The 27,315-nt window shown below is 36.0% G+C and overlaps 1 protein-coding gene across 5 annotated transcripts in view; it reads right to left on the minus strand.

Moving 5' to 3' along the window:
- Window positions 1-27,315, minus strand: part of ATRX (ATRX chromatin remodeler) — an 86,461-nt gene that overhangs the window by 40,787 nt on the left and 18,359 nt on the right. For 3 of the 5 annotated variants that reach the window (XM_037408336.1, XM_037408339.1, XM_037408338.1), the window contains 12 exons: window positions 26,147-26,266; window positions 22,339-22,448; window positions 20,175-20,242; window positions 16,343-19,251; window positions 13,080-13,158; window positions 6,343-6,473; window positions 5,654-5,833; window positions 3,881-3,974; window positions 3,177-3,285; window positions 2,413-2,592; window positions 1,886-2,027; window positions 603-712 (listed from right to left, as the gene is read on the minus strand). In XM_037408336.1, the coding sequence (XP_037264233.1) occupies window positions 603-712; window positions 1,886-2,027; window positions 2,413-2,592; window positions 3,177-3,285; window positions 3,881-3,974; window positions 5,654-5,833; window positions 6,343-6,473; window positions 13,080-13,158; window positions 16,343-19,251; window positions 20,175-20,242; window positions 22,339-22,448; window positions 26,147-26,266 (4,232 nt within the window). Of the gene's footprint in view, window positions 1-602; window positions 713-1,885; window positions 2,028-2,412; window positions 2,593-3,176; window positions 3,286-3,880; window positions 3,975-5,653; window positions 5,834-6,342; window positions 6,474-13,079; window positions 13,159-16,342; window positions 19,252-20,174; window positions 20,243-22,338; window positions 22,449-26,146; window positions 26,267-27,315 lie in introns of those variants that run through there. The other 2 variants (XM_037408337.1, XM_037408340.1) reach the window with 2 other exon arrangements.

The following is a 27,315-nucleotide window of genomic DNA, read 5'->3' on the forward strand; positions in this document are numbered from 1 at the left end:
AAAAGTCTAAATTGTAACAAAACATTTTACATTAAAACGCAAACCATCTGACTTTAGACACTGGAAGTCTGGCACAACCAAAGCCAACCAAACAAAAAAGTCCCAGACCCTAAATAAACCTCTGCTTTATCAATGCAACAAATTAACTGAAAAACCACTGAGTAAAATAAGGAACAACGAAGGAATAAGGAAGACAGTAAAACCCACAATCTGCTTCAGATTATTAAACTGTCTTACAAACATAGCTTCCTGAAGCCTGTATCCTACTAGCTCTTATTAGCTTGTTCGGAGTTGCAAGGGAGCTACACATCACTTACAACTAAATATAATCTTTTCACATGTATAACAATGATTACCTAATCTAATTTTAGATATTTTAAAAGCAGAGAAAGCACAGGTGTGTATCACAACTTTCACAGCTGTATACTATAAAACACAACTTCTTTCTCAAGACCTTGTTACAAAATGTTTATCTCCAGAAACCCTCATCGAGTCACTGCCTAGGAAACAGTAAGCTTCACTATGTTCTGAAAGTCATTAACTTTTGCTGGACCAACTTTTGAGAGTAAACTACAGATCAGAAAAAAAGACTTGTTTCTTACCTGTAACGTTTTCCCCAGACCCATACAGTGAGCAAGAATGCATCCAGAACCAGGAGATGTCTTTGTTTTTTTTACAGATTCACAACAGCAATCCCACATGAACTGAACACCTGAAGAAAATATTGAAAACTTTCTTATTAAATGTTCATTTTAGTAAAGTTCACAAGAGATAGGTGTGATCCCTGTAACATCATAGTAACTCTTAGAAAAGCAGTGCTCAGGGTAATTATTGATGCATTTCTGTCCAATGGGTTGTACAGGGGACCATCTTTTGTCTTGAACGTAATTATATTCACAGTTTTCACTGAAGATGTGGCATCTGGGTCAGAAAATATTACTGTGCAGACTGCAGATGATTGTGATCTTGGGGATAGGGAGAAAAGAGGAGACAGAACAAAAAGTGGCAAGGACCTCATGAAAAGACTAAAATGATTCTCAGTAAATCAGCAACATTATCTGATACAAACTCGAAAAAATTCTGCCAAGACAAATCAGATGTAAGTTCTATGCTTAAAGAGGAAAAAAGTCAAGTTAAGAACTGTGACAGCTGAAAAAGGAAAGGAAATGTATGCTACATTAATAAAATGCATTAACAGCATGAGGGTCTGCTGGGTGGTTTTTTTTGTTCTTTACAGTATTTACTGGGGAGTTGTGTTCTACTATGCTATACTCAGCACAGATGATGCTTCAACTTCACTGCTGTGCCTGGTTCAGGGCACCTCCCTTTAAGAGTTGAAGCAAGTCCCGAAGTTCCTTACTGAAATGGCTGTAGATTATGAACTTTGAGGAAATTTTAAAACAACAGAATGAGCTGTGAAGAAAATTACAATTGGTTATTCCCCTTTTTTCCTTCTCCACTAGAAACAGAATACAGAAAGAAGCTGGCTTGATGAGCAGTCATGTCAGGTATCAGGAAAAAAAAATTCTGTTAAGAAAGCCAGGAAAATACTGAGAGATTTTTAAAACTTCACTGAAAACTGCAAAAAGTGAATATACTAATTCCTCAATAGAACAGGTAAATATAAATTGATTCTGCCCTCAGTGTAGAGAACTGGGTGATTCTGAGGACCCTTCCAACTTTACATTTCTAAGGTTCTTTGCTTGTAAAACAACAGGTATGGCTGATCTCGTTTACTTTTGTTCAGACGTTCCAAACATAAAGCATTAAACCTGACATCCTGGCATTTGCCTGCCAAGGAGATTTTCTTAGGATTCTAATTCAGGTTGCATAAGGTGCTGCGTAAGTGGAGGGGGGAAAAAAAAATTAAATTCTCTTTCCTTACCATCTACTTGGTGTGGTTTCAGTCTGGTAACTATACTCCTGTGAACCTGCACCAATGGTTCTTTGGTTTCTTCATCTTCATCTAAAACCAGCTTAGTTGTAATAGGACATTTCAGAGGTGAAGCATCTTCTACCTCTATCACCTAGAAGTAGAAACAGGGCATCATAGGAATACTGCACATTTGAATAATACCAAGCATTTTACAGACACCAGCTTTAGTAAAATTGGAAGTCACCATTTATGGAGTAAAGAGAAACCTTAAATTGTTCACTATGCATCACAACTTACTTTGGGAGAGCGCTTTTCCCCAGTAAAGCAGCAGGCAACTGACACATACTTCTAAAGACCTCTGCAGTCTTGAACAAAACTTACCAACATTAATCTGCAGGAAACTACAGATAAAACTTGTGGCTTACAAGGTTACAGAGATTTAATTACTTACCAAATTAAACTAAGGGTAAATATGTAGTCTTAAACATCATCATCAGTTCAATTTCCTAGCATTTCACAAAGAAAACAGAACATACCTCTCTCAATTTCTCTCTTTCCCGTTCTCTTTCCGCTATACGTTTTCTTCTTTCTTCTTCCTCTTTCAGTGCATTTTGTGTTTCTGTTCTAAGCTTATCATCTTTAATAATTTTTCTTATTTTCTTCCTGCCTTTTCCAGGAGATTTTGAATCATCATTGTCCTCACCCTCAGAATTACTCTATTTCAAATTAAATAAATAAAGCATTAGGAAGAAAATTATGGCACAGACCATCAAATGCTTCATTTTTAGACAAGCTCCCAACAACTTTTATATATGCAGGTGGCGTTTAGCTTAATAAGAAAAGATACTTTTTCAAAACAAGTTAGCCAGCCTGATGAACTATAATGTATTCTGAGGTATTAAAGATAAGCCCAGCTGTGCAAAGACAGCACTAAAGGTACTGTTATAATTTTATAGTAGCTAATGACTATTAATAAAGAACTATTTTTCTGTTCTAGTAGTGCTAGATCAGATCAGCTATCACCTAGTCCACACAGGAAAAGAAGCCCTAATACTAGGAAAGCCTTAATCTACTATTTGTGTCATCTTCTACAACAGGAAATGGTTTTAGTTAAACATGGCCATTTTTCTCCATAACAGTGCTGTTTTATGAATTGTAGCATTGACTTAACATTGAGAAAAGTTTTAATTTTTTACTGTACTTTATACAGAGTTGTTTGAGATACCCAAATCCCTAAGCAGGTGGCAGAAGAGATAGGAACTCCTTTTCCTATTTATTAGTTCAAAACACAGTATAGTACCTTATTGTTGTTTTCACTTGAAGAATCCTCTTGAACCTTTATACGCCTTCGTTTCTTTTTCTGTTTGTAACTGCGCTGGTTTTCTTCCGCCTCAGCTTTCTTGGCAGATCTATGGAAAAACGCAGGCAGTATTACTGATTAACAATAATCATTCATTGCCTCACTGACAAACAGTAACAAAAGTACATGAATTACATTGCTAATTACCACAATATACTCAGAACATACTCTTTTTGTGCAACCAGGAGTTTACTTCTGAATTTCTTCCTCTCCCTCAACTCAGGGGACTCACACAGCAACAGTCTATTTCAGACAACCCTGAAGAATCTCAGAATTGTTTATTCTTTTTCTACTGCAATCCATCATTCCTCAATTGACATTTGACACATTTGGCATAAAAATGCTCATTTTTTGTTAAATCTGTTTTTCATACTGGCTCATCAAAATGCTGTATACCACATATTGTGCTACAAATTAAAAATTCTCATATTTGCTGCCAAGTTAATTAGCAGATACCAAATTATTGACAAGTATCATCAAAGGTTTTAAGGACCTATCCAAAGTCTTTAACTTTGAGATGGTGAAAGTTAAAGACTTTGGGTAAGTCCTTAAAACCTTCGTCAGTAATTTGCTATCTGCTAATTAACTTAACATTTTTAATAAAATGAAACCCAGGATTAAGCATAGTTAAGTTTTACTTATACCTTGTTCGTGGACGTTGGTCGTCTTCAGACTCGCTGACTTCTTCACTAACCGCAGATTCATGAAACTCGGAGTCATTTGAATCATCGCTGCTCACTTTACAAACAGAAGTATAATTTCATGTTGAATATTACTGCAAAGTTAGCAACGTTACGTATCTTCTAATTATACAAGCTGTTTAAGAACAACAAGCACGGCAGAAGTTTGTTTCAGACACTGTAAGACCCATTAAACCCACTGACAAGAAGCAACAAGTATATAAGGGGTATGGCATAGAAAAGCTTAACATGTAAGCACTAGCTGAGCCGTGACAGATGGCATGTTATGCCAACAAGACTTGAGGTCTTTATGCATTAATACATCTTAGTTTACAAGGAAATGACAGAAAACATTACATGAGAAAGTGTCACATTTCAAAGACAGCAGGCAAGGAGGAGAGAACAAAATGGGAAGAGTGCTGAACAAACAAAAGATGATTTTTTGTTAAACAGAAACTTTTGTTTCGAATGTTTTAGACGTAATTTTATAATCATACTTCACAAATCATGCAAACGAGCCTTATTTACTAACTATATATGCAATTATATTACTGTATTTATGGCTTGAAGTTTCTTCAGGTAATGCAAGTTTAAAACTGACTCAAAAGACAATTAAAAATACACCTGAACTAGCAGGTAATACTTCTATAACTACTTTTAGGAGCTATCACTGGCATTTATAGGCAATTAAGACCAGCATGCCATTTAGCACCTTTAGAATTTCAGTTTGACCTTCAACACAGTGGAAAGCGTAACTATTTTATGAGTAACAAGGTTTAGGAATTGTTTTACATACATGGGGGAACATAATATTGGTAAAATAGGGCTAAAAACTAACAAGCTGGAATAAAGTATGTTGTTCTATCTAAGACTAGTCCAAAGACTTACACTGAGGAATTCTGAGAATTACTCTGGCTGCATTTTATTTGCACATTGACACTTAATTTACAATTACTGTTCTTGAAAGACATGTTGTTGGTAGAGTTATAATTCCGTAAGGGAGGAAAAGCATGAATATACATTCAGACAAAAATGAAGAGTTTTCATGAAGGAAAACTATACACAAAACACATTGCATCTTTTAGTCTATGGAAAGTCTATGGAGTCTGCAAAAGATGGCTAGCATTAGTGCAACACAGAGCAGGAATGTACTGTGCACCCCTACTTCCACTGGTCACAAAATACTATCAACACCTACACTGACCAGCATGGCAGTAAGCATTTATCTTCACTATCGCTCTACTCCTCTGTTCAAAAGGACTTGTTCCAGCACGCAACAATGAAAATGACAAATCAAAGTCAGGCACCGTTTCACAGTGCCATCTGGTGTTCAGCTAAAGCTTGCAACAGTTTGAACTCGGACGGAGACATGTCTGATGCACAAGGGCGTACTAACAGTCCAAACTAAGGAGAGACATTACATAAGGTTGATCTTCACAAATTACGACATGCTGGCCTTGCCACTGTTATTTAAAATTAATATTCTAAGACTAAACACGATTAACCCAATTCAGAGGATACACTAAGTGGAGAGCGCTGCATTTGTATTCAACAGCCTCAATAAAATTATTTATCAATTATTCACAGACAAGTGAATTCTAGATTTAATACATTAAAGTTTATACAGAGATTTTAAAACTACAGAGTTTTCAGATCTCCATTCTGATAGGCTTTCAACTTATGTTATAGAAACAAGTACATGTGAAAAAACCAAAACAAAACAGCTGGACTATGTACCTTTCCTTCTATTTCTGCGTTTCCCTTCTTTTTTGTCTTTTGGTTTCACCTTTTTTTCTTCACCAGACTCTCCATCACTCACTGTTAGCTTGTGCCTCAGCAGTCTGTGTCTGTATCTAGGCTTCTTTGATTCTTCTTCCTCTGAATCCGATTCAGAATTATCTTTCTTCTCATTCTCTTCTGTCAGAGATAAGTCAGTACATGCACACTGGTCATTTTTTTCTTACTTAAATTTGCCAAGAATTAAAATCTGTATTAATTTAGGCTAAATTCTGTGCTTTTCCAGGAAATAAGGGGGCAACAACACACCAATGTTTCCTCAAATTTTAGGTATTTTATGCTGCCCGAACACTTGAAATGTCTGTTCCAATAACGGTGTATGTTAGACAAATCTTTCCCATGCATTTGCAAGTCTTACTGTTCTGTACAGATTATTCCTCACAAATCACTAGGACTTTTGAACTGGTTACAAAAATCAGACTATTAACAAAAAAATACACTTAGAAGAGCAAAAAAGATAACAATCCTCATGACCATGTACACTGGACTATTTGGCAACTACCTATCAACATCGATGACATTTTTTTGTTGAAAACTGAAGAAACTTTATGATCATTTTCCCCAGCAACCTTTGAAATTATGACAGGTGCTACAGCACCATTTTTTCCCAGATGCTTTTTGGTGCTCACCATCATCTCCTGCGTTTTCGTTTTGCTTTCCAGTTTTCTTTTTTCTTTCATCCGATTCATCATCTGAAGATGCATCCTCATCAGAGGAAAGATTGGCTTTAATTTCTTCTAAAAGCATTTTCTTGGCAATTCTTTGAAGTAAAACAGAAAAAATTATTTATTCCATTGTTCAAGTAAATCTATGAATGATCAGTGTAATCCTATACCATTCAGAACTTAAAAAAAAAAGGGGGGGGTGGTTTGAACAAAAAAAAGACATGATGAAAAGTCATTGTGGCAACACAGGATCTATCCGCAAAAATCTCATGTTAAAATATAATGTGTTAACTTGCTTTCAGAAAGCAAATCTGCATAATGCTTCTTAAAAAAGAATTTAAATGCTTTAAGCAAGACTGGAGATAGCTATAAAATGTACAAACTTTCATTTTATTCATGGTTTGTTTGGATGAACTCTCATCAGTTCTGGGACAGCACCTATATGTATGCTATCACTAACAAGAACATGAAGATGCTGCAGACCAAACCCTAACACTCAAATTATTCTCCCAAAAATGGTTATCATGCTTACTTGATTTAACTCAATGTGATTAATTTCCTGAGGCACTGAATCTACTTGACCAGTGTATATGTAAACTAATGGTTTTAAAAACAGCATATCGCTGAACGCACGTTTTAAACCAGGAGAAAAGGATTACTGCAATATGCATTAACGTACAGGTTCAAAAAAAAAGAAAATTTATTACCCTACCTCTAAATAGCTTGCTTTCAACTGTGTTTACCACTCTAATTGCTTGGGCCCACCCTACTGCAAAATAGATGCTGCAGTAATTGAAGCAATTCATGTCGTCTCAAGATGAACTGATACGAAGTGCCTCAGGAAAAAAACCCACACTGAATCCCTCCTAACTACAAGCACTCGCCTTACAGCAACGACAGCAAAAAAAAAAAAGGTATGTGTACATACACATACACACAAAAACATTTTATCAAATATTATGGGACCTAAATTTCAAGGAAAAACTACAATCTTATTTCCTGTTCCACCAACTGTTTGCTCAGCTTCTTAGTTTCATTTCAGCCCAAGAATGTTTTCAGATAACGTACAAGTTACTATGGAAAAATGATTTCTTTACATGCTCTTGCAACATAAAAATCTTATATGAATCTATCCAAGGCAAAATATAAAATGATATGTGAAAAGCACAGGAAATAGTGGACTTATCTGAGAATTCGTACTTCCAAGGGAAAAAAAAATCCTGAAACCATGAAACCAGGCCTTCCTCAAGCAAGTATCAGAAATATTATAGTTTCATTCCACAGTCGTCAATTTTAATTTTTGGGGTTTTTTGTATGGGTCAAATCTGGTCTGTCTTGCCTTTGAGGAGAATTAATGTATACTGTATATACATGGTTCAGAATGGGAAAGTTTTCATACCAGTCAAAACAATAGTTCAAAACCCGTGAAACTGAACCACAACCTAGGCCTCACTGGGAAACGGCAAAGGAACAGGGATTTCTTAAGTACAGCTTCTTAGGCATTAGATAATTGTTACTTACACACAGCACTACAAAATAGGTTTCAAGGAATCTGTAATTCATTTTCAGCATTCAACGTCACTAAAACAAAGGAACTTTTCAAAGGGAATTTTCCCAAGGTATCTTTCCTAACACTTCACACAGGATTTCCTGTTTTTTTTGGTGGCAGTATATTTTCCAAAAAGATTCCAATGCTAATGTATATTCAGTTGTTACTAGAAGATGGAAGTAAAATGGTTTAATAAACAATTCAGATTGCCCAGCGTCACAGTTTACATCAGCACCCAAAACACCCCCACACACGCTTTTGAGAAATGGCTTGCAAAGAAAAAAACGATTAAGTTTAAAATGCAGTACTCTTGGTAAACTTTAATTCTATATACATCAACAGATCACAGTGTGAACCCAATGAAAACTTTACTAAAGTCCATAAAGTAACATCTTCATCCAAATGTTTTTTGCATTAGGTCCTTCCAGGACTTGGAAAAGGGACTTAGGGAGGGGGTTGGTTTGTTTTTTTGTGGGATTCTGTTTTCCTGGTGTGTTTTGTTGGTTTTTTTTTAAAACCCACCAAATCATGTATAACAGCAACAGGAATATATAGCTTCTCATGTAAGAAATTAAGCCTATATTTCTTCCATCTCTTAACGGTCAGAACTCTTTCTTCAAAACAAAACTGCTTGGCACAGGTTGGCTCCTCTTTAAAAGCTTTTAATGTAAATTATTAACCCTGAATTCTGCTCCAGGAAATGCAGACAGCAGCGGTTTAGCTACTTTTCTTGTTTAAAAAAATAACAATCACCACCAAAGTTTTGCTTTGGAAGAGGGGAAGGAAAAAAAAAAAAAAAAGGCAGAAACACTAATAAAAAACTGCAAAATTTCAATATTCAATCCTGAAAGTATTGCCTAGTAATACTGCCTTTGACTTACTTTAGACTGTCCTCAACTGCATTAGCAAAGCGAACACAACTTGCATGCGGGTAACAATACTTACCTTTCATACAGGTCACCTTTAAAAATTTATTTACATATTTTTAAACAAAGGTTGGCTTTGGTTCTTAACAAATGATGACATACATTTTCACTTGTTCTTTTATGAAAAAAAACTTTTTTTTTTTTTTTTGTTGGGGGGGGGGGGGGGAGCAAACGTATCATTCACCTAAAAATACCATGCACAAAATCTACTATCCATAAACAGAAGATGCTGTTATTTTCCTACTAATCATCATCATAACCACCAACCAGACTGGGTAAACTTGCAGGTGATAATTAATTCTTAACAGTAATATTAAGAAGTTATTACTTTTATACTCCAATAGAAAATCAGAGATATCTTTTTAGCTAGGATAAAGACTCAACTGCTTTGAATCAAACAGATGGAACTGTTTAGTGAAAAAAGGTACATTCTCTTCAATGCGTAATACTGGCATGATTTTAGGCTAAAAATGTCAAATATTGTTGAGATGTTCAGAATTTGAAAGATTCCTATTTTTAATGTAACTACATATTTGATAGGAATTGAAAGTGTAAGCAATATCAGAAGCAGATTAAGACTTGTAAATGCATCTGACATGACTAATATAACAAATGGCATATATGAATTAGAATAAATTAAGTCCTGGACTCTTCAAACTGGTTTTAAATTAAATTATATGTGGCTCAGGATAATATATCACATTTCTATTTTAAGATATAAACCTACTTAGAGTGACCAGGTTTCTAAGCTAAGAAACTACATATGCTAGCTTTAATATTTTGATATTCACATTAACATCAAACTGCAAGTACCACGGAAAAACAAGCTATGATTGTGTGAAAACTCCCTAGCGCATATTCTTCCAGAGAAACCAATAAATATCAAAAGATACCGTAATATTTACTTGGATCAAGGTCAGAAAAGACATTCTTGGACAACAAGATGTAACAGTTGAACACTATAAACAAATTTAATTAAGAAGCATCAAGAGCTGTATGACTTCCAGCACAGGCCTTCAGGTAGTAAAAAAAACCCCATAAAATCTCTGCATTTCATTCATTTCTGCCACTGATCTGCTGTAACCCCGAGCATGTCATACTGTCCCTCTCCTCCTGATCTAAACTATCGTGAGATTTGTATAAAGGCCATTTTCCCAACATGTGCCTTACAGAATGGGACTGTAATCTTAACCAGAGCAAAAAAAACCCCAACTCTAGAATAAAGTAACAGTATATATGCATGATTTTACATAAATCAGGATTTAAACCTATTTTACCTTTGTAAGAATGACACCAACAATATACATTTTAAAAAAATGAATTGGTTACTATGTATTTTTGACTTATGCTAAAGAAAACATTTTTAAGAAAAGACAGGCAAAAGTGGAAGTTGCCCAGGGGCTGCTTAATCACAGTATAGGACTACTTTGAATTATCCTTCAGACACTGCAGCAAAAATGCAACAGTAGGTGCAACCTCTCACGATGTGGAGTTAAATTCACATAGTAATTTGCACCATTCTTTTTTGTGAATTTTAAGAGTGCCAATACAATGCACTCATTTATAGATTGACAAAAATCTTGGTGAGATAACGCCACTGTGAAAATAATTTTTCTTCTTAGAAAGCCAGTTTCAAATATTAGTTAATTATCATGATGTATTACCACCAATTATGTCATATCAACTTACACTTAGTGTTCATAAATACCTACTAACTCTATGTAGAAATAAGGTTGCCCAAAACAAGGCTTTGGGCCAGGGAGGATGTTTTTATGCGGCTAATAAAAGCCACCTTCTTTCAGCTGAAGCACTAGTGAATTAAATGGGCCTTTGGTATATTACTAAAAAATTCAGAACCATTTAAAATATATTTTTAGAGATTAATAATTGGATGAAATGTCGTACACATTTAAAAAAAAAAGTGAGACCTGCCAAACACCTTGTTCTAAAATACTGTACTGCCTTTGTTGAAACAGTCCGATTTTCAAGCTGTCAAGAGTTGTATTAAATTAAATGCTTGGACAAGAAAAACGTTTTACAAAAATTTATTGCAACCATCAAATACTTGAAAGGCATTCTGCATTGAATACACTATTAACTTGTTAATAAACAAAACTACTGCAAATATATTAAACAGTACCATTTAAAAGATCAGAAGGACCAATAATAAATAGTTACACAGCATAAGATGAAAGCATACAACACTGTATGTCATATTAAGACCCACTTGGATATCGCATTTTGGTAAAGATGATTCCAAGACTATTAATATTCATGTCATGCACATCCAAAGGTATGCAAATAACAAGAGCATCTAAACTAGAGACTTGCAAACATGAGTTCCCATACTACAAATACCTCGTAGGTACTACATACCCTCTTTGGCCTGGAAGAAAATAGGCAACTTAATCTGAATAGTAGGTAAACTATTTAAACACTTTGTGTTGAGTAAACAGAAGAACAACCTTTCAACTTCTTGAAAGTTGTTCCATCTTTTTACATTTTGTGTATCTGATTTTGGTGCCAAGTACAATTCACGATGGATGTAAAATTAGACTGCAGTTACCAGTTAACAAGTCTGAAGGTTGACAAAACTGTTTATTGACAAAATGCCTCCCCAACTCATTAGTATATATTCAAAATATTCCCTAAATAAAAACTTCAACAAAGATTCAGTTCAAAAACAAAGTACAGAAACTGATTTTTAAACCCCAAATTCATATTACCGATTTGCTATCAGTTGGGTTAACTCATTTCCCATGTATACCTCTTAAACTAATAATTAAGATCTGTCAGTAACATTTGTAAGGTAAACACTGAATTTTGACAAAAGTATATTGGCTTAGTTATCAACCAGAAACACTTACGAAACAAAAAAGAAAAGAAAAAAAAAAAACGGGCTGAAATTCAAGAGTAATTTTTAAAAATCTTGTATTAGCATGTTCTACTTACAACCCTGTGCTGTCAAGTCCCCAAAAGAGCATCTTTCTTTAAAAGCTGAATTATTTGATTAAATTTGAAGACTGAAAACAAGCAAAAACTACATCAGCAGCAGTATTTTTGATGCTAAACTGAGGTCTGTAAAGGCTATTAAAACAGTGTTTCTAGGAATTTACTTCAGCCACAGATCAAAGCATACAACTCTGTGAAACAAAGACACCATATTCTAAACTAGTAAGGCTCAGAAGAAGAAAAGAAGGAAGACTCCAATAGCAACTGTGCAAAGCTATGAAGCTGGTCCCACACATGATATTATTCAGCAAAAAAAATCAGTTTCTGAAATACTGTGTAAAAATTTGTTGAATAACTCTTCAGTCTAACTAAAATAACTTCCAAAAAAGAAACTGTGGCTTGTAATTGAGCAATACTTCAAGTTATGCGCCCACTCATTAGGAAACAAAGCTTTTACATTTTCTAGCCAGGCTATTTTTTGTAACTACAATGGTACTGGTGAAATATGACACGTCTTAACTAACTATACCTTACATAGATTAATTTTTATTGAACTTGAAACTGAAGCAATAAATATAAGCCACAATTCTGAAAAGATCTATGCAAAGACTTAAAACGTATTAGTCTCTTCAATACCAGTTGAGCCTATGCACAGTGCTCGTAGAATCATAGCCTTAACTATCACATTACTTACTTCAGGTGTTCTTTAGTGGATTAAAATTCAGTTTAATTAACAGCTGAAAATATCTAATACTGTTTTCTCCACATTTGTGTTTTCTCTTTATTGCGAAAAGGTGTTTCAATTAAAAAGCAAATTTTTAAAAATGTAAAATTTAAAAAGTAGCAGTAATAACCAAGTTCAATCTGAAAATATTTTAGTGCTGCACATTGCACAGATGCAAATTTTTACTTTCTATTCATGGAAGTAGCTTCAGTTCACATTTATCAGAAGTAGGCTACCTGCCTGAATGAAATACTTGTCACAAACCTCACAATTTCAGTGGGAACATAAAATGGACAGCGCTGCAGTGCTTTTATAACATACCCTATGCAAGGTGTGTTAGCTAACACTTCTAAAAACTTTCTTTGCATTTCTGGATTTTGGCCTCTGTTTTCTGGCCCCTTGTTCAAACTTGCGGGAAGCCCGTGAGCGAGTCTTTACAGGGCAGGCAGTCGTGGTTTTTACAACCTGCTTGCTCTTCCGTTGCGCCGGTTTGCGCCCACACCTAGGGTGTGTTATAATCTTTTTTAAGTCCTTACGGATGGTATCATACCTATTCTCAGGATCGTCATCATCATCATCTTCCTCCTCCTCCACTGGAACAGCCCTTGATTTAGTCTCTCCCTCATCTCCTGGGGGAGGAAGGGGAAACAAAAAACCAGAAAACATCAACACTTAATAGGTGTAAAACCAACAACAGACAACACAGCATGTGAACTATTGTCTCCATCAAGAATGCCCATCTAAAAATACCTTGGGCATACCATCACTTCTCCATCAGGAAACAAAAAAGCCAGTTATCTATCTTGACATGTGCAAGTAAATATTTTTACTAATAAAAGCATCTAGTTTTTTAAGCAGCACTTTTATCCATGTTATGCTTGCTACTACACGCACCTTGCGATTCTTTCCTTATTACATACTGTGAAATTGTGGGGTTTTTAGACCAAAACTGTATACAGAGACTGAATACTCCTACCTAGGATTCAGAAATTGAGCTTCCCAAGGCAATTATTAGCTCCATTTCAGAAGCTCTGCTACTGACTTTGTGTAAATTGAAAAGGGGGTCCAAACAAATATATTACAGTCACTTATGAAACTTAGGAGCTACCCTGCTGCCATTAAGTACTCAAGAATAATAATCCTTGCCTATTTTTGCTTTCAGAGTATCAGACATAATACATGTACATGTGTTGTGTATGTGTGAAGACTTAAGCTTTGAAAACTACATGCGCTACCCTTACTGCAAGTTATCAAAACCCAGCTGCACTACATGGATACCGTCTCATACGGAAAGCACATCAAAACCAACAGCATGGGACACATAATAGCGGAGGAAGAGCACAGTATGACACCAGCCTTCAAGCTCCTCTGCACTCTCCTGGCTGAACCGAAAGGAATTCAGATTTCTACTACATTCCCAGGCCTTTCCCCTTTCTCTCGTTCTTCTGACTCGCGTGTAAGTAATTTTACTCCTAGTTAGTAAAATAAGGCTTAGGAAAAGAGACCTCAACATTTTAATGAAACTAGATTCCCTTATTCTTAATTGCTACTGCTTATTTTCTAGCTAGGTGGGCTGGACTAAGACGAGGCTCGCTCCAAGCTGTTTTAACATACACCTGTCCTGGAATTGCCACTACCACGATGTCTGACAGGACTGTGTAAAGGTCATCGCAGAAAGTCCCTCACTCTTGGGCTTAAGAAAATAGAAGTAATTTGTTGGTTAAACCAGATTCTAAGTCTCATTCAACGATCAACCTACAGAGCTTGTTCAGACACAGAAAAGACTAATTTATTCACCTATTAAGCCAAAAGCAAACTGAAGAGAAAGGGTAAGTTTGCCTCCTCTTAAAAAAATACAACAAAGGCAGATTTGAGTATTTCCAAGGACAGGGACTCCAAAATTTCACAGGGCAACCAGTTTCAGGCTTTGACCATACTCAACATCAAGGATTTTTTCCTAGTATCAACAGTTTTCCTTGCGAAAAATTGTACCATGTCCTCTCATCATGCATCTAGCTCAGTCTTCTCTGTAACTACCCATTAAAGTGATTACAAGACAGCAATTAAGACTCCCCATTTTTAGCATCTTCCTCTCCAGGCTAAACCAACCCACCTCTCTCTCAGTCTGACTCTACTATCAATCATCCCACATCACCATCTCATTTTTCCAATCTGTACACTATAATCACTCTTCCATCCAATAGTTATCTAATCTTTCCACTTGTGACTTGCAAATAAAATAATCGCTCCCACTGCCTCAGACACCTTCTGATATATTACAACCAAATTCTTCCTCCTGGGTAATTTCAATACCAAGTCTATGAGCGTACACCGTACATGAGTAAAAATTTTTTCTTTTTAAGTATTTTTTTTTGATGGTCCAGTGATGCTGAGAACTGTTGCATATGGGTTACCTTCACGAAGTAACATCAGTTGTCTATCCATGGGGAGTATTTTAACAACCACGGCAGCTACCACATGCAAGATGCTAGTTCATGACTATGCAAACCATTTGTTATTTGCAATCTGCCCCAGCAGTGGCACTACTGAGAAAAGTAGTTTTGGCAGCCATCAGTGAAAAGCCTCCCAATATTACATGCAGAAAGAGGCTACTATCTAAACTTACTTCATCAGAGGACCTCGAGAAACAAACATTACAGTGCTGTAACATATGCAGAATAAGAAACTTACTTTCCAACTGTTATTCTACAATGATGCAAAGCACCATTAATCAAACCTTGATTTCTTACAGGGCTCCAAGTCCACAGTAGGATATAGCACCTGTTTTTATTGTTGTTTTCTTGGTTTTGAGAAACTACAAATAACAATCATCTCATTTTGCATTTACTGTCTGCCTCCAAGGGCTTTTTGGGAAAGCCAAACTGCAACTGTGCCTCTTCCCTTAGTTTCATAAACATATTGGTGTTCATTTTTCATTTAGTTGCAGCTTCACAAACTACTGTATCTGAGCAAACAGTTACAGTAAAGTCATGTACAGGAAGTTCTATGAAACATTAGAAACAAATAAATTAGGAAACAATTCACCTGTCAGAGTAATTAAAACAGCAGTTAAGGCTTCATTTTTTCTAGCTGAAAATTCATTTAATAAAACCATGTGTAACATCCACATAATGTGAAAACCACCCCTCCTTTTTAAGTTCTTTAAAATCAAGTGTTCCAACTCTGAATTTCTGGATTTCTTTCTAATTTCCTAAACATCTAAGACACTGATGAAATAGCTATCTTGGCAAGAGAAAGAATTCTTACTATTAAACTTGCTATGAAAATAATAAGCAATGACAGATTTCTGTTAACTGATACCAGCTGTTCCAAGGCTACATGGATCTCACGAGGCATGACGATCATCTACTTGATTTTTAAGAACTATGCTAGAGTGCCGTGTCTTCCAAGTGATCTCTAGTGCATAACCAGGAGCTGACAACGGAATTCACTAGATACCTACTGCTTAAGGCCATCTTCTGCTCTATCGCACCCGAGCAGCCAAAGAGAGAAACAGACTTTGGAAAGCTGCACTGCAAGGAAATACCTGCAGCAATCACAGACTAGAGCTTCTCGAGCCTCTCCACCTACAGTGACATCCTTTCATCCACAAGTGACAACCTGCACAAACTGAAATGGCTGCTTCCAAATCAGTATCTTAACTTCCAAAACTTAACCGGCTGCAAAGGTTTAAATGCATAATTACCTACATACTAATATTTTCACTTCTAGGTTATTCAATGTCACCCGAATCTTACAAGCTTGCTCCATTAGTGTATTATTAATACAGGTAGATGAACATCTGTTGCACACCTGATGACTGACAAAATCCTGTAGCAGCAGATAGTATTAAGGTTTCAGTCACTGGCACAATTTTCTGCTCGTCACTGCTTCCATCACCTGATGAATTCTGTTCAGCATCTTCTTCCTTATCAGATGAGGAAGAAGAAGTAACCACCACCTTTGCTGACACTTTCTTTTTTGAGTTAGTCTTCTTACTTTCTTTCATTGATCCTCTTTTAATCTTTTTCTTACTGCCTTCGTAAGACTCATCATCAGAAGAGGACTCATTCTGTTCTTTCTTGGAAATTTTCTTTTTGTGACTTTTTTTTTTCTTTTCTTTAGTTTCGGGTTTTTTTTTACTCCGTACAGCATCTTCAGAAGAACTCTCCTCTTTTAGGGGAGATTTCTCAGCATCAGAGGATAAATCAAGCTGTACTCTTTTAGGTACCCTCTCTCTCAAATTATGCCTTTTCTTTTCTTTGAACACTGGTTCATTTTTAGTTCTGTCATTTTCAGAAGAATTGCAACTTCCTTTCTCTGGAGATGACTTTTCAACATCAGAATAGGAATCATCTTGCTCTTTCTTGCAACTTTTCTTTTTCAGTTCTTCAGATTTCTTCACTTTGCTTTCTAAGCCTTTTTTATTCTTGAATCTGTCTTTTGAAGAATCAAAATTTTGCTCTTTCTTTGCAGATTTCTCAGTACTCTCTGAGGAAGAATCTTCCTGTGACTTTCTCTTTTTCAAATCCTTGCTCTTCTTAAGTTCAGTTAGCTTTACACTTTTAGGACTACTCTCCTCTTTCTCCAGTGAAGATTTCTCAACATCAGAAGACTCATCAGGGTTTCCCTTTACAGCTTTTTCTTTTAAGTCTTTGTTTAGCTTTTCCTTAGCAGCTGACGCCTTACCAGTTTTTTTATCTTTAGGAGAATGATTAATCTCCTTGTCTCGGGAAGACTTTTCAGCATCATCATCTTCAGAAGATTTCTCTTTCTGTTTCTTCAAATTTACCTTTCTCTTACTACTTACTTTTTTCCTCTGCTCTTCTTCAGAGGAATCATAACTATCTTCTTTTCGAGAGTATTTTTTCTTAGCTTTTTTTGCAGACTCAATTTTACTCAAAATTTTTATTTCTTTTTCCAACTCAGAATCATAGTTCGAAGAATCTGAATAGTTTTGTCGTTTCTTTTTAGCAGCAGTGGAATTTTTAGCCAATTTGCCTCTTTTAGCATCTAAATCCGAACCCGAACTGGAACTTTTTCGTTTTCGTTTTCCATTTTCATCCTTCACTGGTTGATCCTTTGAAGACTTCTGATCCTTTGCTGGTGCTTCACTATTGCTATCAATTTCTGAAGAATTGTGACTCATCATAGCTACTTCTTTAAGAACAGCTGGCATCTCATCAGAATCTGAGCTATTATCTAATACATACGGCTTTTTTGATTTAGAAAGTTCATTAGGACTAGGACCATCAACAGTATTGTCCGAAGAATTTTTGTCATTTTTCCTCCTTGGTTGTTTTGATGATTTTCTTTTATGCTTTTCGTTACATGTGTCATTGCTATCTTCCTCTGAATTTGATGTTAAAGGACTGATGTCTGTTTGGCGCCTCAGAGGTGTAGTCTTCACACGTGGTGATCTTCTGAGATCAGATTCCTCTACCAGTGAGACAGTTTCATTCTCTGTGGAAGGTTCACTGCCAGCATTATGATTCTGTTTTACAGAATCACAGTTTTCTGCTTTAGGTATGACATCAACATCCTTATTCCTCTTTTCTAGACTGCTGTCTTGATCTTCAGCTTTAACTGAAGACTCTGACAGGGAAACAGGAGTCAATTTTACAACCAATTCTTTTGTTCCTTTAGCTGATGATTTTAACTTAGTACCACCTTCAGTATCTTTCACAGGAGCATTTGATTTCATACTTGAATTTAGAGTCATGTCATGATCTGTTCCTGTATTTCCGTTGTCTTGCTCATCTGATGTAACCTGAACCTCCATAGCAGATTCCAGGGTCTCAAAAATATCTTCAGGAACAGATGAGGGAATGGACACTATATCCATGTCTAAAGCCTCTGTGCTATTAGGTTCATACTGAGGTTCTTCACTTCTGCCAGACCTTTTATCTTCACCAGAGGTACGCTTGTTAACTGTTTGTTCCACTGTTGGAACACTTTGATCCATGGGCTCACTGCCAGGTTGTCCTGATACAACTTTTTTCTGTGTCTTCACAGTGTCATCCTCTTTTAATGCCACGTGTTTTCCTTCATCTTTTTTCACCTCATTTTTTTCTGATATAGCATCAGTTTTTTTCTCTGTGGTATTTTTATCTTTGATTTTAACATTGAAAGCTTGAATCTCCAGGTTCAGACCTTCTTCTAGTGCCAGATGAGCTTTTTTCATGTCACTCAACACAGATTTAAAAGCTTTTAGCTGACAAAATTGCACAGTTGGGCTTATTTCCATATTTTCTGCAGCATTTTTCAGAAAGTTTACAAAACGAGAATTCAGATTTGTTGTAGTTTCAATCAGCTTTTTTGTCTTCTTCAGCAAGTCCTTTGGCACCATTAGTGCTTTATAAGAATATGTTATTGAACCTGAATATGAATCATCTAGGTTTTTTTCTTCACCATTACAATTTGAACTACTTCTCTTTGGAGAAAACTTGACTGTATTGTCATATATTTTACTTTTTTCACTTTCAACTCTGATCTTTTTTTTGTTTTGTTGCAGTAACTGTTCTAAATTTTCAAAGACACTGTCGCATGCAGTGACCAAGTCCAACAAAGGCTCTGGATGGCAAATATAGCAGTGCCACTGGTTATTTTCATCCAATATAGTCGATAGCTCCTTTCGACCCAGGTTGCGCAAAATGCACTTTTTACAGAAGGCGTTATGGCAAAAGTCACAGCAAATCAAATTTCCACCTTCAGCACACCACCTGAAATGAGAAAGAAAAAATATGAGTGTTACCTCCGTATCAACAAAGTGACAAATTTGACAAGTTCACTTATTTTTCACTATTTGATGAGGAATCTGCATGTAAAAAATTCAGCCCACCAATGGATATCCATTAAGTGAAAACATTATTAAAAGCATGACTGAAAAGTACTCAGTTGAGAATTGGAAATTAAGAAAGGTAAGGTATTAGATTAACAATTCACAACGCTGAAATGGTAAGTAGTATCCAAACAGTTTCAGCACCAGTTTTAAGTAAGAGAAAAAACTGTTTTTTCCATACTTCTCAGTATTTGAAGGGAGGGGTGGGGGGGGGAAGTAATTTATTCCACAGCGAAACAAATTAGCTTCAAAACTTTTGAGCCTTAACTGGTATACTACTACTGCAGGCACATAATAAAAAAAAAAATCCCACATGTTTTTTGATCTACGTCTAAACTGCACAGTCTTTGATGAAGACCTGAGAAGTAGCTAACAAGTAAGCTTGTAGGCACCACAGACCACACAATTTTGACTAGATTACACATTCAGGTATTTGCCATAAAGACATAGTACTTCAGTATTCCAAATGCAGAAGATGCCTCTGGGAAACCAAGTTTCTGTGGCTCAACGTTTAAAATGCCAGATTTTATTCCCCGCTTTAAAGTATTTGTAAGGTGGCATGCTATTTAGTTAAAAAATGTCTTACAAGTGTTTGCTTTAGATTTCTTTATAAAAAGTTTTCCTGTTGATTACTATATTAATAAATAGTATTCAAAAAAAACCCTGGAGTTGAGCATTTCTTGGTGCGAAACAATTGTACTGGTCTTTATCTGTCAGTTATTTCATTATTGCAAGAAAAAAAAACCAACAACCCAAAACAAAGCATAACTGCTGTGGGTGTTACTTTGGTTTTTGTACACTTACCTACACTGTTCATCCATTCCATCTGAATCACAGCTGATGTCATCGCTCATGTAATACTTGTAGCAAGTCTGTAAAGAAAGAAATAAGACAAGGAATTTTTTATTAAATCTCAACTGGAATTTAGCAATTCATATGATTTCAGCATGTATTAGAAGCAAGCCATTAAGAGCATCAGAAGATCTTCAGCATTCTAACTCTTATAAATCTGTTTTAATCTAAAAAACATCTTCCATAGATAAAACAGGTCGTAAACAATGAATTCTTATTTAGATGGCTCAAGGTTTATTTGAAAATTAAATAGGCTTTTGTTTGATGGCTGCATATTTGCATATTTTAGAACATCATCTGAATGTTTCTCTTCAAAACTATGTTTTTTTCCATCTGTTTCCTAGGTAAATCAATAGCACATCTTCCCTGACACAATTAACCCTACATAAATAACAATTTTCAGCTGTATGCTTCTTATGTTAGCAATCGATCCCATAAGGCATTTAATAAAAAGGTCTTCACTATTAATCCTGATGTTAACATCCAAGGCTCTAATTTCCAGGTGCAAACTAAGCATTTTCATTGAAAAATCGTTAAGAAAAAAAAATACAACTCAGCTAGTAGTAATAGTGGCTTCTGTTGCTCAATTCTTTAAACCAAATTTTGAAGGTGAGAGATTTTTTCCAGTTGCTGGTAAAGGTTCTCCCAGACTTGCAACGCTGCTTTGAATAGGGATCAAGACAAGCTATTGGCTAAATTCTATCCTTTTACCCAGTAAATTCAGAATCAAGAAGAGGCTTCAGCACCTGAATTTAAAATTATGATGCCCCTTTATCTGGAACAGTTATACACCTATTCAACTAACTAAACAACAACAAACAACAAAAACCCCAGTAAAAGCTGATGTTTAGACACTCGACAGAACATTCATAGTCAAAGGAAAACAGCTTCTCAAGTCTGGGACTGTTTACCTAAGCAGGAAAAAAATAAGGGAAGAACTAGGCACAGAAAGTAATGGCAGACATGGAGTATGCAGATCAGGGACTTCCATTCCTCTGTCTTACATAACATAAAATCATGTTCAATTAAGCAAAGATACAGAAAATTTATGGGGAAACAACACATCATATAATCATCTAGCCAGAGCTCACAGTCAAGAGCTGCTAATGAACCAGAAAACTTCAATGCATCCCAAGAACATGTGCAGCTACATGTTAAAGATTTTCAAATCTAGGAACAAGGGTTAGGACTCCAGTGAAGGCTGCAAAGAGTCATCTTGTAAGCTGATTTTTCTAAAGCATATTTTATAAAAGAAACAAGCCAAAATGAATAGAAGAAATGAGCTAGAACATTAGACTAGATGGGCATACCTGAGATAGTATGTCAGCTTAATATGTAACATTAATTGGGAATTAGAAGACAAGCAGAAGGGGAAAAGTGGAATGCTAAATGTGAATAGTAACAGAGATCCATCTCTCTCTCTCTCTTTAGAGATACTTCTGTAAATACAGAATCTCTACAAATGTGGAGATATGCCAGAGAAATCTTTATATCTCTTTGAAAATTAAAAGAAGTCCCCACAACAGGACATAGGGATGTTTCCTTCCCCCCACCTCTTCCCATTGTGGGCAACTCGTGGCCTAACTGAATCCAACATGAAACCACGTAGCTGAAGACCCAGGTGCTGGTTTTGGGTTATGGAGCAGGCCATCATTACAGAGGCTGCCATAAATTAAAACGATCCAGGAACTGTATACAAGTAAAAATGAAATGGCCTTGAAGCTCCTTTTCTGCTTTTTATTCTGATGTTGTTTTACCTACAATGCTTTACCAGAAGATTCAGAATTGCATCTGCTGTTGTAATACATTATGAGTAAGCAGAAACTTCAGACACATCACTTAACATAAAAAATTCACTAAAATTACAGCTTTAAAACTGTAAAAATTAATTACAGAGAAACCACAATGAGTTTAACTGGGGTAAAAGAAAATAGGAACACAAATCTGTAAGTTGTATTTGCCTTTTTGTTTTCTGCTTTTAGTTTCATTAATTGCAACAGTTAATGACTGGAAAGTTTATTGGCTAATCAACAAGAACTACACCCACACAAATCAATTAATGTGACATTTCAAACAAAAACAAACAGTACAAACTGTAGAACTGCTTACCACGTACCTTACAAATAAGAACTTTCAGTGTAGGATGTCTATAGATTGAATCCTTTTGAAAATGGTTCACCTGTTGCCCACAAGCTGTACAGCTTACAATTCCATGTAGTCCTTCCTCTATAGAGAGGATTATAAACCACACATTAATTGAATCTGTATATACCTATTTCATTCTCTTACAATATTTTGGCCTGCTAGGTTTTTCATATGCCTTTATTTCTTTACCACTCAGCATCACAGAAATCTTTCTGTAACCACTTGCCATTTGAAGACTGACAGAATTTTCCTATGATTTCTGTACTCCACTTGGGGCCAAGATACCACTTTTTTCCTTTGAGAGACTTAATTTGGATTAACTGGCCAGCTCATGAGAACGTGTCTTAAATAAAAATTGTTTAAAAAAAATTTTAAAAACCCAATCATCAAAACTCTTTCAAAGCAGCTCTGATATTGTGTATAACCTTCCTCATTTAATCTTTGTTCATAAAATATAATTTAATTCATGTTTGTATTATGGTATTTCTTTCACATACAGTTTTAGTTTCTCGAAATGATAGGAAACTGTTACAGAAGATGCATGAAATCCCTATAATACTGCCTGAAAAAAAAATCTTATCTCACTTTTCATTCCCTTTTTGATGGTGGTTTTTGGGTTTTCTTTTGGTTTTTAAACAACAATTTTGCTGTAATACATATATTCTCACCATCTTGCCAACTGCCCCCACAGTTAAGTGTGCCACTCCACTGCTGTCTACATTCAGTCAAGAAAGCCCATCTTTAATGTCAATCCCCCAATTCACTTTGGAAGCTGGTGAACTTGGGGTTAGGAGGCTCACTATATCGCAGGCTGTTAAGCTGACTAATACTGTAAGACTGTTTTGTTTTCAATGGCAGTGATGCTTTCAAGAAAAAGCAAAATCATTTGTGAAAGCTTACACTCTCAGTTCATATACTTTCAAAAACTTAAACTTGGGATCAAGCAGATCAAGGTTTGATATGGGATCACTTAACAGTGACTTGTCCTTTGCTGTCATGTTGAATTAGTAGTATAGGGAAATTAACTCAAATGGTTAACTTAATAGTTACAGTCAGAGTACAGACTAATATACTTTTTTTAAAAAAAAAAAAATCACTACCACAGAATTAGAATCAAGCACCAACCACCACAATGTTAAGGAACTGAATGAACGTTCTCAATACACAATACAAGCTACTAGCAATCTGCTACTGAAGGACGACCTCAAATAGCTCACAGGCTGGTAAAACCGACTAATCCAGCCTTTACCATTCAGTGAAAATAGCAGGTCTGCAATTCCAGATACAAAATTTGTTATTCTCAGTTTCAACGCATGCATGATTGTGGGCAAAGCACCTCTTATGACCTCAAAACCAGCCCTAACACCTGTTTCAAACACTGCTGGTAAACCTTGAATAAACACACCCGTCCTATCGTACTACTTGGAAAAGAATAGCACATTCTATTACACCGAGCTGCACAGAAGCCTACCCAGGCTTTGTCAAACATCACAGTCCTTAAATGGATGCAAGAATCACAGGGGCTGACAGCCAGCTGAGGGAGAACAAGCTATTCACTGTCAAGTCCCAAGCCACTTCCCCCTTCTCTACAACTTTAAGGGGAAGCACTGCTGCCTCCTTCCCAAAATCTGCAAGTTGGCACCAGGAAAAAAAGAGGATAGTTTAGGAGGCAAACCTTTGTAAACTGTGTTACTACTACAAATGACGATGATCCAAAGAAATGAAACTACTATTAATTCATTAATACTGAGAAAGTACTTAAAAAACATTCCTAACTATGAGTTTATTAGCAAAAATACGACCATAACCATTCTGCAGTCAGAAAATTTGAGAAATAAGGACTGACACAATGCCTCTTACAGTCTTGGATAACAGTATCTAGAAACAGCTAAAAAGGCAGAGTTCTATTACTACCACTATTTCTAACAGAAACAGGACACACAATTCCGAACAAAAATGTGAAGATGCACGCTGCAAAGAACAAGACAGACTGGCATTTTTTGTTTTATTGTTATTATTTATTTACTTGCAGCGTGCACAGAATTCAGGATCTCACATAGCTGGGAGTACACGCTTACCTGCTTAAATCGGTAATGCTTAACATTGTACCTGCACAGGCTAGGCACCTCATTCTAGTAGCAAGGGAAAGGTCAGTGCCATCTCATGTAACAAGACTTGCTGCATCCAAGTGTAGCATAAACAGATCTGCACTACCTCTTCTGCGCATGCCACAAAATACAACTGCTTTGACACATTCCTAATGCAGCTGCTCACGGCAGACTGCAGTGATGTTCCTCACCTGGCTCTTTCCTGCTCTGGAAGTGAGGACAACACAGGAGCAGGCAGTACCTATTCCGTTTCCCCAAAAGTTGACAGGAGCTTAGCACATGTACTGGATAGCTCTAAAATCATGTCAAAGATTATCAGTAGTGACACAAACAAAGCTGACCTTGCCCTGGATAAAGGTATGCCTTAAACAAACTCTTGATGTTCCTTCCAAAACTGCTATCTTACATCAGACACCAGTACATGTGTAAGCAGCCCAGACACACAAAGGCAGGCCTGCAAATTCTCGAGGGATGAAAGAAAAACAGCTGGAAGGGCAGGTCACATGAATTATCCTGGTGACGCAGACACAGGCCACAAAGCTCAAGCAGAGGAGTCCTATCTTTTTAACACTGCACCCCTAGAGATTTCTGTTCAACCTCTTGTAAAACTGTTATAAACACAAACGGAAAAAGCATTCCTATATGCTGAACAAGACATCCTGCATTAATAGAATGGAACTGACTTTCAAAGATTAGTAATTTAGAGAAAACATTGACGCTGAAAATGTGATTGAAATCATGCATGAGCCCATATGTATGCACAAGCACATTTCCACAGAGTCACATTTTACTTCTCTTCAGCTACAGATAGAGAAATAGCACTTATTAAATTATAGTAAGACTTTAAAAGAGAGCAAGTATCTCAAATCATAACAATGGGAAAAATTAACAGCGTGTAGAAGAGCTGTATGAAAATCCTGGGTACTGCTGTAGGTGTATGAACTAAGCTATTGCTAGTAGTATTAACAAAAATACCTGCCTTGTTACTGGCTAGTTTATACATAACCCTCCCTCTCCTTTAATTTTTGAGGGGAAAAAAACCCCAGAGAAATTAATTTCTGTTATCACTATAATCTACCTAACTTCTCCTCAGTTTTAGCAGCAGCTATAGAAAACCAGCTAGCAGAGCAGCTTTTCAAAGATAATCCTTAGAAGGGCCCACTGGTAGGGAATTTCCCACAATTTAAAAACAAAACAAAAAAGTCTTTGGATTGTTAAGAGGTTTCTTGTTAGCTCACTGGTTGATAATATGCCTATACACGTTCCTGCTTAAAGATGGTTGCTTTCTTGGTGAGTCAGTGAATGTTCCCATATCAATAGTGTTCCAACATTATTCCTTAAAGAAGGAATGCCTGTAACACCTGATTGCAACCAAGAAACTGTTTTGAACACAAAGCGAGAGGGTCCATATGGAGTACCTAATGATGCATCTTATAACTACTGAAAATAAGAAGTTTAATGAGAACTAATCTTAGCTTTCACTGCTGCATTGCAGGGGCAGCAATGGAGGCTAATTTCAGCCAGCTAGAATCTTTAGTGAACAAAAAGCCAGAAGAGTGGAGGTATTTTTAGGATAATTTATTAGAAAAATGAACGACTTTTAGATGTACCAAATGTGGTCATAAGCAACAATTTAAACACGTTTTAATAAATGTTTTAAATTGTATTTACCTCCACGCTTTTTGGGAGCTTCAGGTTTCATTTTAACGGTATTTCTGCTTCTAAATTCAGGCCCTTTAAAATCATCTTTGTCTTCATTCAGCACTGGCTCAGGCTGTACAACCACTGTACCTAGAATAATTTTATTTAGAAATTGGAAACCATTACACATCCAAATGAAGTGTAAAAGTCCTGTTTAAGTAAAAGCCAACATAGTACCTTAAAAAAAGTGCAGTCTGTTGACTAAAACTCCACAAACTTTTGAATGCACAGATGTTCACAGAAAAAAAAAAGACACACATACACAAAAAAGCCACCACACATTTCAAACTACATCTGTTTTGCAGTTGTAGGACAAAAGCCAAAAACTCAATGGGCTATTAGGAGAAAACTCTGCTCTCTCTGCTCTGATGCGGTATGTGCAGAACAGGACTGTCATACTGCTGGGTGTGTGTAGTACAGGAATTTGCAGTGCAATGCTACAAATAAAAGACTTGGGTTAGATCACTGAAATCTATCAAAAGCTATAAAAAAAGGGAGAATAACTCCCCCTTTCTCTCTCTTTCCCCCCTTCTACCCAGTTTCCCTCATCTAATGAAAAAGCGATAGAATAAAATCTGTTTTGCCTTCAACAGGATTCAGAAATTTACTTTTTTATTTGAACAGAGTACTAATCAAAATTATGTGAATGAAAAAACATCTTTCCTACTGAAGAGCTCAGTTTTAATACTTTTGCTATGAGGACACTGGAAACAACCTAACATTCTGAAAGAATTATTGAAGTGACTGCTGTAAACACTTATTCTAATGCAGTGAACAGTAGCGGTCCCTCCAATTTTTCCTGTAACTTTCATAGGTAAAAGATGGAAGAGATTAATTGAACTCACACTACAGTTAAGAAGAGCAGGGTGTAGGCTTATAGTATTCACTGTTTTAAAAGATGTTATCCAAAAGTACCTATAATTTCATGGGAGAAATAGTACCTAGCTGCGATGTACATATATTCCCTCCAAAATGTGCTTAAAAATAGATCCAATAATGACATTACTCGCCAGATTTAGTTTTGCTTTTGTTGATCTAATTGTTAATAACCTCAAAGACAGAACAGTAAAATAAGTAAGACTTGCAAAAGACAGAGTTTGAGACTTCTACAAAAGAACAGAAATAAATTATTTCCTGTT

This window comes from Falco rusticolus, chromosome 14 (assembly GCF_015220075.1).
Source record: "Falco rusticolus isolate bFalRus1 chromosome 14, bFalRus1.pri, whole genome shotgun sequence".
Classification (NCBI taxonomy): domain Eukaryota; kingdom Metazoa; phylum Chordata; class Aves; order Falconiformes; family Falconidae; genus Falco; species Falco rusticolus.